At 48.1% G+C, this 14,902-nt stretch overlaps 1 protein-coding gene across 2 annotated transcripts in view; it reads right to left on the bottom strand.

Annotated features, from left to right (window-relative positions):
• Positions 1–6,125, bottom strand: part of LOC140391651 (porimin-like) — a 44,700-nt gene extending 38,575 nt beyond the window's left edge. The window contains exon 1 of one of the 2 annotated variants that reach the window (XM_072476345.1): positions 5,969–6,125. In XM_072476345.1, the coding sequence (XP_072332446.1) occupies positions 5,969–6,041 (73 nt within the window). In that variant the 5' untranslated portion in view covers positions 6,042–6,125. The other variant, XM_072476346.1, reaches the window with a different exon arrangement.
• Between the last annotated feature and the right edge of the window lie 8,777 nt (positions 6,126–14,902).

Raw genomic sequence — 14,902 nt, 5'->3', positions numbered from 1 at the left:
ACACGAACCCGCCTCCCATCCTTGACTCCATCTCCACCTCCCATTGCCTGGGGAAGGCGGGCGGCATAATCAAAGACCCCTCCCACTCGGCTTACTCACTCTTCCAACTTCTTCCACCAGGCTGGAGACACAAAAGTCTGAGAACTCGCACAAACAAGACTCAAAAACAGCTTCTTCCCCGCTTTTACCAGACTCCTAAATGACCCTCTTATGGACTAACCTCAGTAACATTGCACCCCTGTATGCTTCACCCGATGCCGGTGTTTATATAGTTACATTGTATAACTTGTGTTGCCCTATTATGTATTTTCCTTTCTTTCATGTACTTAATGATCTGTTGAGCTACTCGCAGAAAAATACTTTTCACTGTACCTCAGTACACGTGACAATAAACAAATCCAATCCAATCCAAAAAGGGACCGAAAGGCAACTACCCATTTCTTCCTTCCCTCCATTCAGAAAGCAGCAAGTAAGCCCAAATGGAAGAGGCATCAATCAGAAAGGGCAGCAATAAGCAGCAAACAAACTCTCAGCTGCAGTAGCCTCCAGACGTTTGCAAGTCACCAACAGGAGCAAGCAGCAAACATAACCTGCAGCTGGGAAGTGCTCTCACAACTCACAAGGCCAATTCCTCATTAGCAGTAGCCTTCAGCTGTGAAGCTAAAGGCTGCTCATAGTCAAAGGGAGTTAAAGTAACCATCAGTATAGAACCACGAACAGGGCTCAGCCTGGAACGCTTCAGACCCCCAACAAACCCCCGAGGGTCCCCACTTGTCCGAGCACTGGGGCAGCAGCTTGAGTGTCCTTGAGCTGCATGTGGAAGATGGAAATAGCGACACACATCTCTTCCCCTCGGCAGCCATTGCGCCAGCTTCATATTTTTTTTTTAAAAGTAAAACAAAACGGCGTCCATGTAATTTCTCACTGGGAAGCTGTTAATTACGAGCAAGCCGTTGCATTCGACATTAATGTTGTTGATGAGATGGAAATGAATGCAAAGGATGGTTAATGATATGCTCGCTATTATAGAATCATAGAATTTACAATGCAGAAGGAGGTCATCGAGTGTAAGCCCACACCTCCACCTTATCCCCGTAATCCAGGAACACCACCTAACATTCTGGACACTAAGGAGCAATTTAGCATGGCCAATCCACCTAACCTGCACATCTTTGGACAGTGGGAGGAAACCCACGCAGACACGGGGAGAAAGTGCAAATTCCATACAGTCACCTGAGGCCGGAATTGAACCTGGGACCCTGGAGCTGAGGCAGCAGTGCTAACCACTGTGCCACCATATTTGGGCATGATCCCGATCGCCATCGGGAGCGAGCTGGTTACATAGCAAACTCCCGCTATTTAACTGACGCGCTCAGATCCATGGCAGGTGCAACGCGGTGGTTAAAATGCAATTTTCCTGTGATTCTCACAATAAGGGCCTTTACCTCGGAAGAGGTGCATGTGCATTCTGCATTTAAGGCATCCTCAACTCACAAGAACGTCACAAAAATAGCATAGGGTCAGGAAGGCAGAGGAAAACAGGAAGTTCATCGTTGTGATCTGATTTTTCCTTCCATTGTCACAAAAGGTTCCGGCCCCTACCCAGCAGTGGGTGCACCTATACAAGGATTCTAGTGGCTTAAGAACGTGGCCACCGGATAAAGGGCAATTAGCAAGAGGCACTAAATGCTGACCATGTCAGTGATAACCACATTCCATGATGAAAACCCTCTTTGCATTAAATGTAATCTGCCATTTCACCAGTATATATCCTACTGAAACCTTCCACAATATGTGGGCGGCACAGTAGTACAGTGGTTAGCACTGTTGCTTCACAGCTCCAGGATCCCACGTTTGATTCCTGGCTTGGGTCACTGTCTGTGCGGAGTCTGCACGTTCTCCCAGTGTCTGCGTGGGTTCCTCCGGGTGCTCTGGTTTCCTCCCACAGTCCAAAGATGTGCAGGTTAGGTGGATTGGCCATGCTAAATTGCCCTTAGTGTCCAAAACAAAGGTTAGATGGGGTTACTGGTATAGGATGGAGGTGTGAGCTTAAGTAGGGTGCTCTTTCCAAGGGCTTGTGCAGACTCGATGGACTGAATGGCCTCCTTTTGCACTGTAAATCTATGATTCTATGATAATATTTCATGGTCTTGTACATTTCAGAGTTTTGGATCAGCTGCAAACTTTGAAAACACGCTATTTATACCCAATCTAGGTAGTTAATATATATTAAATAGATTGGGGGCACAGTGTATACTGCCCTCCTGTCTGAAAAACAACTGTTCATCACTAATCTTGGCTTTTGATCCCTTAAGTCAATTGCAGATCTACACTGCCACTGCCCTCAAAATTACGTAGGTTCCAACTTTTATACTCTCACGTGGACTTCGTTTTAAAAAGTGCCCAATTGCACAACATCAATCTTCTCCATTTCTTCAAAGAAGATTGTCAGACATGATTTATTTATCTTTTGCACATCTACCATTAATGAACTAATTTAACCGATGTTTTTCTGAATAAAAGTAACGAGGTGAAGATTTGGACGTTGCCAATAACTACCAGAGCCAAACAAAACTTGCTGGACTGTTGTTATTCACCTGGTTGACAGTTCTGGAAATACAGCTGCTGTAAAGGTCTCACAAAAAGTACATTATTTTGTCGGTGTGTTTCAGAAACTCTTTTTTGCTCACTTACAAATGTCACAAAAAACTGTTCTGAGATCACTTGTGCATATCATCTTGACCAGCTCTTATTTAACAAAAAAAGTAATCCTAGACGTTTCAAAGACAGTGTCCCTCTGAAGTATGCTATGAAAGTATGTTTTTTTTTGTTTTAAGAAAATATTAAAATAATTCAGTGTTGCAATGGCATCTTTTTGATGAAAATCCCAAGATAGGTCAGGCTTGTGCTGGATAATGTGGATCTAAATTCAAAAGCATTCTGGGATATTTTTTTCTAAAATAAAGACACAATATAAATGGACATGATGTTTGCGAATCTTATAATGACCGAACAAGAGGCTCCAATATGGCCCAGAGGGAGCTCCAGGATTTAAACCCAGCGACAGCGAAGGAATGACAATATATTTCCAAGTCAGGATTGTGAGCGACTTGGAGGGGAACTTCCAGGTCGTGGTGTTCCCATGTATCTGCTGCCCTTGTCTTTCTAGATGGTAACTGGTAGCTGTCATGTGTTTGGAAGTTGCTCCCCAAGGACCCTTGGGTGAGTTCCTGCAGTGCATCTCGTAGATGGTACACACTGCGCGACGGTGCGTCACTGGTGGAGGGAGTGAATGTTTGTGGAAGTGGTACCAATGAAGCAGGCTGTTTTGTCCTGGGTGGTGATGGTCTTGTGGAATGTTGTTGAAGCTGTACTCATCCAGGCAAGTGGGGAGTATTCCATCACACTACTGACTTGATGTGGAGATGCCGGCGTTGGACTGGGGTGAGCACAGTACGAAGTCTTACAACACCAGGTTAAAGTCCAACAGGTTTGTTTCGATGTCACTAGCTTTCGGAGCGCTGCTCCTTCCTCATTCACCTGAGGAAGGAGCAGCGCTCCGAAAGCTAGTGACATCGAAACAAACCTGTTGGACTTTAACCTGGTGTTGTAAGACTTCGTATTACTGACTTATGCCTTGTAGGCGGTGGACAGGCTTTGTGGAGTCAGTAGGCGAGTTGCTCGCTGCAGGTTTCCTAGCCTCTTGAGCTGCTCTTGTAGCCACAACATTGATATGGCTAGTCTAGTTCAATTTCTGGTCAATGGTAACTCCCCAGGATGTTGATGGTGGGGATTCAGCAATGGTAATGCCACTGAATGTCAAGGAACGGTGGTTAGATTTTCTCTTGTTTCTATGGAGATGGTCATTACCTGACACTTGCGTGGTACCAATGTTCCTTGGCACTTTTCAACCCAAGGCTGGACAGAGAATAAATTAATGCTACTCCATAGTATCCAAGTACTGTTTACCCAACTACAAAAAAAATAATCCTTTGATGCAAAACTGTAGTAAAATAGTATAATGCATCAAAAAAATAACAAACATAATTGCTTTTAATAATTTGCCAGGTTTATATTTCTGGCTCAGTGGTCTACAGCTGTTGACACTGCAATCTTACTAGCTAGACAACCAAATAATTTTAGTTCTGCTTTGTGCTCGAGAGAAAACTAGTTGAATCTAGCACAAAAGTGTTTTATTTTTGTTTTATGAGAGCTTATTGGTGAGACTAGTTTACCTTTATGAATTCAATATACATTTGTATATTGTACAAAGCATATTTAATTTCATGTTAACATAAATAACACTATGTAAAATGACATAACACAATTACAATAATCTATAATCATGTCTATTTATAGCCCTAATAACCATGTAACCAGAAATGAAAACTAGAACATTTAGAAAATGTAATTTTATGTGCTGTTCATACCAAAAACGTGACTATCAAAACATGTTATTTTCTACATTGAATAAATCTATACCTAATAATTTACCAATTCCAAGATTGTGGTATAACATAAAGAGGAAAAGGAACTTAAATGAAATAATAGATATTAAGCTCCTGGCCTTAGAAAGATTTAGTAGAATGGCGCCAAGGACGAGAGGCTTCAGTTATCTCAAGAGGCTAGAGAAGTTGGGATTTGTCTCCGTAGAAGAGGATGTTACAAAGAATCATTAAAAAAGGGTATTTAATAGCGATGTTCAAATTTTGAGACATTGCTAGGGAAAAAATATTTATTTCGGTTTCCTCGAGGACACAGATAGACGATAATCGTCAAAACGCCAGTGGGAAACAAGATTTATTTTACCTCAGTAAATTGTTGCGATCTAGGATGCACTGCCTGAAAGTCTGAAAAGCAGACTCAATAGTAACTTTTAAAGTGGAATTGGATCTCTACTTAAAAAGGATAAACAATGCTGGGCTATAGGGAAATTGTCAAGCGGAACTAACAGGTTGTTCTTTTAGAAAATCTTAGTACAGACTCATGATTACATTAGTTTTGATTCAAAATGTCTACTGTATTTGCTGAACTGTGAGACACACTTTTTCCTGGAGGGAGGGGGGTGGAAATCCACTAAAATTGGCCGTGTCTCTTTTGGGTTGAATCCAAGTATTTCCTAAAATTTCCTTTAAAACCTGATGTATTTTATACTCTGGTGGCATCTGATAGTCCAGTAAATACAGTTAAAATAATTTGGGAAATATTTATGGCATAAATAGCATTACTGGTTTACACTGAAAACATGAACATTTATGACTTCATTTACACAAATCAACTTTGTCCAAAAATAATTTTTTTAACATGGCCTTAGATGTGCACTGCAAATAACTATGTGATCTTAACTGTTGGTATGAAATGTTATCACCTTGAAACACTCATTTGAAAATATTAGAGGCATAAATGAGCAGTAGCATAAAATGCACGTATAGGACAACCTTTCGTGCTACAAATATATTTATCAACACTATGAACTGAAGTGGATAATCATAGAATTTACAGTGCAGGAGTCCATTTGGCCCATCGAGTCCGCACCGGCCCTTGGAAAGAGCACCCTACCCCAAAGGTCAACACTTCCACCCTATCCCCATAACCCAGTAACCCCACCCAACACTAAGGGCAATTTATCATGGCCTGCAATCCTTCCGCCTGTCCGTGTGAAAACTGACTGACTGACAAAGCAATGATGGAAAGGTGAGAGGGAGATGACACAACGCCACCATGGCCTTCCCTCCCTCAAAAAGTTGGCTGAATACTTTTCACGAAAACACCAAACCTCCAACATCGATGTTTTGTCAGCACTGGTATCACAATGTCCTTCCAAATCCCCCAATAAAAAATGCGTCTCCTGTACCTTTTATCGGAGATAAATTTAAAACTACGCCCAACTGTCCTGTCATGGAGATTGTCGTTCCACTTGGGGACTTTATAATCAAGCGAAACTAAACAAAAGCCAAGAGAGACCCACCGGAGACGGAAGACGATAGAGTGGAAGCAGTTAGAGCCAGCAGCACCGCCACACAAACCGGCGCTGAGTTCATAGTGTGGCCTCTTCAGCCGGAGACAGGCTTCTTGGCGGCACCTCACACACGGGATGCAAAAGCGAAACGCACCCCCGACACCCTCCCCCCCGCGCGCCCCCGACACCCTCCCCCCGCGCGCCCCCGACACCCTCCCCCGCGCGCCCCCGACACCCTCCCCCGCGCGCCCCCGACACCCTCCCCCCGCGCGCCCCCGACACCCTCCCCCGCGCGCCCCCGACACCCTCCCCCCGCGCGCCCCCGACACCCTCCCCCCGCGCGCCCCCGACACCCTCCCCCGCGCGCCCCGACACCCTCCCCCGCGCGCCCGACCCGCCGCTCGCCCCCGACACCCTCACCCGCGCGGCCCCGACCCGCCGCGCGCCCCCGACACACCGCGCGCACGCCCCAGACACTCCCCCGCGCGCCCCCGTCCGTTTTTGGGACTATGTCACCACGCCGTTGGGAAAACTGTGGTCTTATACCCCAGAAAAGCTGGTGTCAAAAGGCCACAGATTCCCCGTTTTGCTGGGGGCTAGCAGGCGGTTATTGTAGAGCTCGCAGCTCTAGTTGCCGATATGCCCCCCCCCCCCCCACGTCTGGGTCAGAGGCCGCGCACGATGGCGGTGGCCTCCAGCGGCTGCGCCGTGCTCCATGGCAGACTCAGCCTGCGGACCTGGACCGGCAAAATAGTGCCCACACCGACCGCTCTCGAACCCCGGACCGCCCGCACACATTGCCCCAAGCCCCGAATGAAGTCCCCCCCACCCCCCCGCCCGCCGATCGGCCCTCCCCGACTGTGACGGCCCCGGACTGAGTCCGCAGCCGCCACGCGAGGATCACGGACGGCGGGACCATGTTAGAAACACGCGTCGGGAATTCAGCCGGTCGGCAATGGAGCATCGCGGGGCGGGCCTCAGGCAAAGCCCTGAGGCGGTGGATACTCGGGAGTATGCCGATTTTAAGGGGGCGGAGAATTGCAAAACCGGCGCTGGTCCCGATTTCATGCATGAAAACGGATTCTTCGCCCCATCGCCGAACGCGATTTCACAATCGGGGGGCAGAGAATCCAACCCCTGGTTTCATAGAAAATCATAGAATTTACAGTGCAGCAGGAGGCCATTCGGCCCATCGGGTGTGCACCGGCTCTTGGAAAGAGCATCCTACCCAAGGTCCACACCTCCATCCTATCCCCATAATACAGTCGCCCCACCCAACACTAAGGGCAATTGTGGACACTAAGAGCAATTTAGCATGGCCAATCCACCTAACCTGCACATCTTTGGACTGGGAGGAAACAGGAGCATCCGGAGGAAACCCACGCACACACGGAGAGAATGTGCAGACTCCGCACAGACAGTGACCCAAGCCGGAAATCGAACCTGGGACCCTGGAGCTGTGAAGCAATTGTGCTATCCACAATGCTACCGTGCTGCCCATAACCTTTCATGTTTCCATAACCTTTTTGGGGAATTGGCTCTAATCCCAGCAGCAGCCACCTCTTGAAACTGGCATTAGGACTATGGGGGGGGGGGGGGGGGGGGCAGAAGTATTTTTGTTGCAAAAATATACTTTATCCGTAAAGAATTTCTGACATGATCCAACGTCTCCTTTTCCTGCAGGGCCTCTGATGTTACATGCAGACCACTGCTTGATGGACTTGCTGTCAAAGGTGTTTCTGTGCATACATTTTTCAATGAGGGACAGCACTGTCCAAGCGTTCCGTGGTAGTGAGGCCAGACCTGTCCTTTGCAACACCTAGAACAGGTAGAACCTCAGCATTTAGTGTTCCTGTACCGAGGATCTACGCACAGCTTGATGCAGCCACACACAAAAAGGATTAGGGGGATGGTGGGCATGTTTTTTACCCCTTTATCTAGAGGTTTGTACATCCTGTCCCTGTGACTGCGGTCCATTTTGACCTTCAGATAATTTGGAAGGTAGCTCAGGCGTTTGTCGCAACTCAAGATTGAGAAATTGGCCAGACCTGCACCACATACCGCAACAGCAAGAATGCCTAACACCTGTTGCCCTGGTTCTTTCCCGCAATGGAGAGAGAGTGTTGCTCCCACATACACAATGATAGCACATTGGTTAGCACTGTTACTTCACAGCACCAGGGTCCCAGGTTCCATTTCCGTCTTGGGTCACTGTCTGCGGAGTTTGCACGTTTTCCCCGTGTCTGTGTGGGTTTCCTCCGGGTGCTCCTGTTTCCTCCCACAAGTCCCAAAAGATGTGTTTGTTAGGTGAATTGGCCATCCTAAATTCTTCCTCAGTGTACCCGAACAGGCGCCGTAGTGTGTAGATTAGGGGCTTTTCATAGTAACTTCATTGCAGTGTTAATGTAAGCCTACTTGTGACAATAATAAAGATAACAATAGTGATAATTCTAGACCCGAGCCCCGAGTTAACACGGACAAGAAATATTTTTCCAAAGTGAACAATATCTTTGTATGTGTGTGTATTTTCTAACCTGTGGAGTGAGGAATTCAATTTAAAATTAGCCAGAAGTAAAACATTTTTTCTTAGAAAAGATTTTTTCACCCTGGACGTTATTTAAGAAAATATGAAGTTACTAAGCATACACAAATATAATTACAAATGAAGATAAAATGATATTTATAAATGCAAATCAAGATTAGTCCATATTTGATGCAGGCCTGATGTGTTGAAGTCAAGGTATTGCATTGTAAAGGTGGTGAGGTTGCAGAATTGCCTCTGCAGTAATGATGACTTCCACTGTTAAATTGCCAGAGGTTGCTTTAACAGGTGAACTTAGTGATGCACGATCAATTGCACAAAGACTAAAGTTGGGTACAACTGTGGCTTTATTGCACTCAGATGCGTGGCCTCCTGCTGCAGCTGGCGAAATGGCAGGGCACTGGAGGTCATGCATATTTATACAGTTCTCCCTGGGCAGAGCCATCCGGCAGGAGCTGCCAGTGAACCTGTGGTGCAGGTCCTACCTTACATCTCCTATTACAGTGGATCACCACATTCACCCCTGTTAAAAATGAGTCCGGCGGGGGTGATGTGAAACTATATACAATTAGTGCAATTATGTACAGTGGTGGGGAAAGAAAAGTCCATGTTGACGATCCGGAGTCCGTCAAAGGTTCAGCCGGTCCGGTGCTTTGGTGCTTCGTTGGGAGCGACGTAACGGTGGCGGCGAAGTCAGTGCTGGCGGTGGCACCAATGGCAGTGGTGGCAGTGCTGATGCTGGCCAGTCATCAGGGAACGCCGGGAGTGTGCCGAAGTCCTCTTCGTCCTCTTGTACGGAAAAGGGGAGGGGGGTTGGTCTGGTGGGGTCAATATTGAAGGCGCGGTGGGAGGTGGGGCGGGGTGGAACCTGAGGTCCCTGAGTGAGACAGTATCTTGGCGGCCATCGGGGAACTCAGCGTAGGCATATTGAGGGTTGGCGTGGAGCAGGGGATACCTGTCCACCAAGGGGTCCGCCTTGTGGAGTCGGACGTGCCTACGGAGAAGGACCGGTCCTGGAGCAACGAGCCACGTCGGGAGCGATACACCGGATGTGGACTTCCTGGGGAAGGTAAAAACACGTTCATGGGGTGTGTTATTAGTGGCGGTGCTCAATAGTGACCGGATGGAGTGCAGAGCGTCAGGGAGGACCTCCTGCCAGCAAGAGGCTGGGAGGTTCCTGGACCGTAGGGCCAGCTGGACAGCCCTCCAAACAGTCCCATTCTCCCGTTCTACTTGCCCGTTTCCCTGGGGGTTGTAGCTGGTCGTCCTGCTGGAGGCTATACCCCTGCTGAGCAGGAACTGACGCAGCTCATCGCTCATGAATGAGGATCCCCTGTCACTGTGGATGTAGGCGGGGAAACCGAACAGAGCGAAGGTGGTGCTGAGGGCCTTGATGACGGTGGCAGACGTCATATCGGGGCATGGGATGGCGAAGGGGAATCTGGAGTACTCCTCAATCACACTGAGAATGTACGTGTTACGGTCGGTGGAGGGGAGGGGCCCTTTGAAATCCACGCTGAGGCGTTCAAAGGGGTGGGAAGCCTTCACCAGGCGCGCACGGTCCAGCCGGTAGAAGTGCGGCTTGCATTCCGCACAGACCTGGCAGTCCCTGGTGACTGTCCTTACGTCCTCGATGGAGTAGGGCAGATTGCGAGCTTTGACCAGATGGTACAATCGAGTGACCCCCGGGTGACAAAGGCTGTCGTGTAGGGCCCAGAGTTGGTCCACTTGTGCGCTGGCACATGTACCTCGGGAGAGGGCGTCTGGGGGTCCGTTGAGTTTACCCGGGCGATACAAGATCTCGTAATAGGTGGAGAGCTCGATTCTCCACCGCAAGATTTTATCATTTTTGATCTTGCCCCGCTGTGTGTTATTGAACATGAAGGCTACCGACCGTTGGTCAGTGAGGAGAGTGAATCTCTTACCGGCCAGGTAATACCTCCAATGCCGCACAGCTTCAACGATAGCTTGGGCCTCCTTCTCGATGGATGAGTGTCGAATTTCAGAGGCATGAAGGGTGCGGGAAATGAATGCCACGGGTCTGCCTGCCTGGTTTAGAGTGGCGGCAAGGGCGACGTCTGAAGCGTCTCTTTCTACTTGGAAAGGCAGTGACTCGTCCACTGCGCACATCCCGGCCTTGGCTATGTCTGCCCTGATGCGGGCAAAAGCATGTTGTGCCTCGGCGGCAAGGGGGAATTGGGTGGACTGAATGAGTGGGCGGGCCTTGTCCGCATAGTTTGGGACCCACTGAGTGTAGTAGGAAAAGAACCCCAGGCAGCGTTTGAGGGCCTTGGGGCAGTGGGGGAGGGGAAGTTCCATGAGGGGGCGCATGCGCTCGGGACCGGGCCCGAGAAGTCCATTTTGGACTATATAGCCGAGAATGGATAACCGGGTCGTGCTGAACACACACTTCTTTTTGTTGTAGGTCAGGTTGAGAAGAGTGGCAGTGCGGAGGAATTTATCGAGGTTGGCATCGTGGTCCTGCTGGTCATGGCCGCAGATGGTGACATTATCTAAGTACGGAAAGGTGGCCCGCAAACCGTACTGGTCGACCATTTGGTCCATCTCTCTTTGGAAGACCGAGACCCCATTTGTGACACCGAAAGCGACCCTAAGGAAGTGGTAGAAGCGACCGTCCGCCGCAAAGGCAGTGTATGGCCGGTCCGACTTCCGGATGGGGAGCTGGTGGTAGGCGGATTTCAGGTCAATTGTTGAGAAGACCCGGTACTGCGCAATCTGATTGACCATATCAGATATACGTGGGAGGGGGTACGCGTCGAGCTGCGTGTACCGATTGATGGTCTGGCTGTAGTCCACGACCATCCTGTGTTTCTCCCCAGTTTTAACCACTACCACTGGGGCTCTCCAGGGGCTGTTGCTGGCCTCGATAATACCCTCCTTAAGCAGCTGCTGGACTTCGGACCTGATGAAGGTCTTGTCCTGGGTGTTGTACCATCTGCTCCTAGTGGCAACGGGCTTGCAATCCGCAGTTTGATTGGCAAAAAGGGAGGGGGGACCGACCTTGAGGGTCGCGAGGCCGCAAACGGTAAGGGGGGGGGGTAAGGGCCCGCCGAATTTGAGAGTGAGGCTCTGGAGGTTGCACTGGAAGTCCAGGCCCAACAGGAGTGCAGCGCAGAGATTAGGAAGGACATAGGGGCGGAAGTTGCTAAATTCTACGCCCTGGGCCGCGAGGGTGATTGTACAAAATCCTCAGATCGGGACGGAGTGGGATCCGGAGGCTAGGGATATCCTTTGATTGGCAGGGTGGACCGCGAGGGAGCAGCGCCTTACCGTATCTGGGTGAACAAAGCTTTCGGTGCTCCCGGAGTCCAGCAGGCACGAGGTCGCGTGGCCGTTGATTTTAACCGTCGTCGACACGATGGCCAGGTTGTGCGTGCGAGATTGGTCCAACATCATCGAAGCGAGCTGCGGGTAGCCATCGGATGCTTCGGGTGGCGAGTGGGTGCGGTTCCGATGTCGGGATGTCCGGGGACCCTGTGGGGAACAAGATGGCGGTGCCCATGGTGCGCACATTGCGGGGTCGGGACAAGATGGCGGCGCCCATTGGTCGCACATTGGCCTGGGAGGAGAAAATGGCGGCTCCCATTGTGCGCCTGGCGTGGGGGAGGGGGCAATAGCGGGCGTGATCGCAGCGACTGCATGGGCCTGGCACACAGCCGCAAAGTGGCCCTTTTTACTGCAGGCTTTACAAACTGCAGTGTGGGCGGGGCAGTGTTGGCGGGGATGCTTCTGCTGACCGCAGAAGTAGCAGCGGAGACCCCCGGGGTGCACGGATCGGCGAGCGGCGCAGGTATATTGCGAAGACAGGGCCCCGGCTGAGGAGGTCGTCGGCGGGTTCCAGGAGGGGTAGGAAGGGGTAGAAGGGTGGGCAGCGCAGCAGGAGAGGTACGATTGTACGTTACGGGATACGACCGTCATGGAGAGCGCCAAGGTTTCCGTCTCCGCCAGTTCGAGCGTGGCCCCTTCCAGCAATCCTTCTCGGATGCGGTCCGACGCAGTCCCCATCACGAAGGCATCGAGCATGAGGAGATTTGCGTGTTCGGCGACCGTGACGGCCTGACAGTCACAGTCCCGGACGAGTGGAATTAGGGCCCGGCAGAAGTCTTCGATGGACTCACCAGGTAGTTGCGAGCGGGTGGCAAGTACATGCCTGGCGAAGAGCGTGTTCGCCTTCTGCGCGTAGTGTTCTTTGAGGAATTCCATCGCTTTTGTGTAAGTCGTGGTGTCTTGGATCAACGGGAACACGCTGGAGCTCAGTCTGGAGTACAGGATGTTTATCTTCTGAGCCTCCGTTGGCACGGGGTACGCAGCGTTGATGTAAGCTTCGAAGCATGCTAGCCAGTGAGTAAAGTCTTTCCTGGCGTTGGGCGAGTGAGGATCCAGCTGCAGGCGATCGGGCTTAATTCAGATATCCATTCTGTGGAAAATCTGACTGTAATAAATTGATGCACGATCAATTGCACAAAGACTAAAGTTGGGTACAACTGTGGCTTTATTTTTTTTATTTTTTTATTTTTTCAAAAAAATATACTTTATTCATAAAATCTATCATAAACATTCTAGAACATTTTGAATTGTCTTGACTGTACATTTCCATCAGAGTTACACATTCCCTTGACTTTCTTACATTCAATTTTAATAACATTACACACGTATCGCTCTTTACGCTGACGAATGTGATATAAAATAGTTACTTTAGAGTTACTAGTTAATGTAATGTAGAAATAAGCCACTTTGATTCTTGCAGTTAGGGACAAAGGAATTTGAGACCGCATGGAAAAAGCAGGAAGAGGTGTGTCTATGAGAGTGATGCTTCATTGATAGGGGCCAGAGAAAGGGATTGGAAGTGAGCCAATCAGAATAGATCGAACAGGTCAGGAGGGACATAGGCTGACCTATGTCCGTCGAGTATGTGAAACTTGATACCATTTGAATTGATTTTGCAGAGATCCCTTTGTCTTTTAGTTCAGTCGTTTTCTGGAATGTAAGAAGCTGGATGTCTCTTACATTTCTGGAAGATGATTCAAGCTTGCAAGCTAAATAAATAACTTCTGTTTACGTGCGAATCCGTCTCAACTTTTATTGAGGCCAGACTGACAGAGAAAGAAATTTGGAGATCTACATTTGGTGCCGAAAACCGGGATTTCTCTGGGCGATCCTGATCCAACTGCGAAATCAGAATTAGACTGATTATGAACTGGAGGACGGGAACAAAGGGCCCTCAATGTAGAAATGGAAAACGACCAGCATTGATTGTTCCCCTCTTCTTATCGTCTGATTAGTCTGGTCACTCGCGGTTGGCACAGAAAGACCGCCTCGACGAAATCACAGGTCAGTCTGGGGATTAGCACTTTAATTGATGGGATTTCATATTGTTGTTTCGGCTTGGGTTAGGGTTCAGAGGCTGATGGGACTTTAATTAATAAAGGTTCAGTCTATTATCAGGGTTCAGAGGCTGATGGGACTTAAATAATAAAGGTTCAGTCTATTATCAGGGTTCAGAGGCTGATGGGACTTAAATAATAAAGGTTCAGTCTATTATCAGGGTTCAGAGGCTGATGGGACTTAAATAATAAAGGTTCAGTCTATTATCAGGGTTCAGAGGCTGATGTGACTTAATTAATGAAGGTTCAGTCTATTATCAGGGTTCAGAGGCTGATGTGACTTAATAGATGGAGGTTCAGTCCAGTATAACTGTTTTTAAATCTGAAGATGGTTCAACTCTATGTGTGAGTGTTTTAAATATATAGTTGATTAAGCTAAAATTGTCTCCTTGGACTGTAAAGTTCCGAGGTCTAGTTGAGATTGTGAGGAATGCTGCATATTGGTTGAAGCAGAAGTCTCTCAAAGGGTTAACAGCAGCAGGCGGAGTTGAAAACAGACAGTGCTTCTCACTCAGGCTTTGAGAGAACAGCAGCAGCCATAGTGTAATCGGATACCTTTCCTTTGAGTCAGTGAACACCAGCAAAGTTACGTTTTGAATTAATTAAAGGAAACCAGTGGGTTTCTCCACCTCTTTGATAAAAGTTATTATTTTCGAAAGCAATTGATTGAAATTGCCAGAATCTTAAATTTTACTTACTTGAAATAAGGTTTATCTCATTTTATCTGGAGATTAATAGAAACTTAAAGAAGATCATGGACACCATTTTAAAAAGTGTCAATCTGGAGATGATAGTTGATTTTGCTAATACTTATGTGTATGTAACAGAAAAAAAACTTGTTAAAAGAAAAATTGTTAAGATAAAGAAATAATTAAGTTGTAAATGTTATACAAGTTTGTGTTAAGCAAATTGTAAATTTAGTTCTGAGTTGAGATCAGAGCTAAGCTTGCAAGTTGCAGTAATTCAATTTGAATTTTCAAACATTTTTAAGTTTAA

The sequence above is a fragment of the Scyliorhinus torazame genome, chromosome 15 (genome assembly GCF_047496885.1).
Source record: "Scyliorhinus torazame isolate Kashiwa2021f chromosome 15, sScyTor2.1, whole genome shotgun sequence".
NCBI classification, from domain to species: domain Eukaryota; kingdom Metazoa; phylum Chordata; class Chondrichthyes; order Carcharhiniformes; family Scyliorhinidae; genus Scyliorhinus; species Scyliorhinus torazame.
Note: the sequence above shows the minus strand (reverse complement) of the source record. Positions and strands in the feature narration are given on the sequence as shown.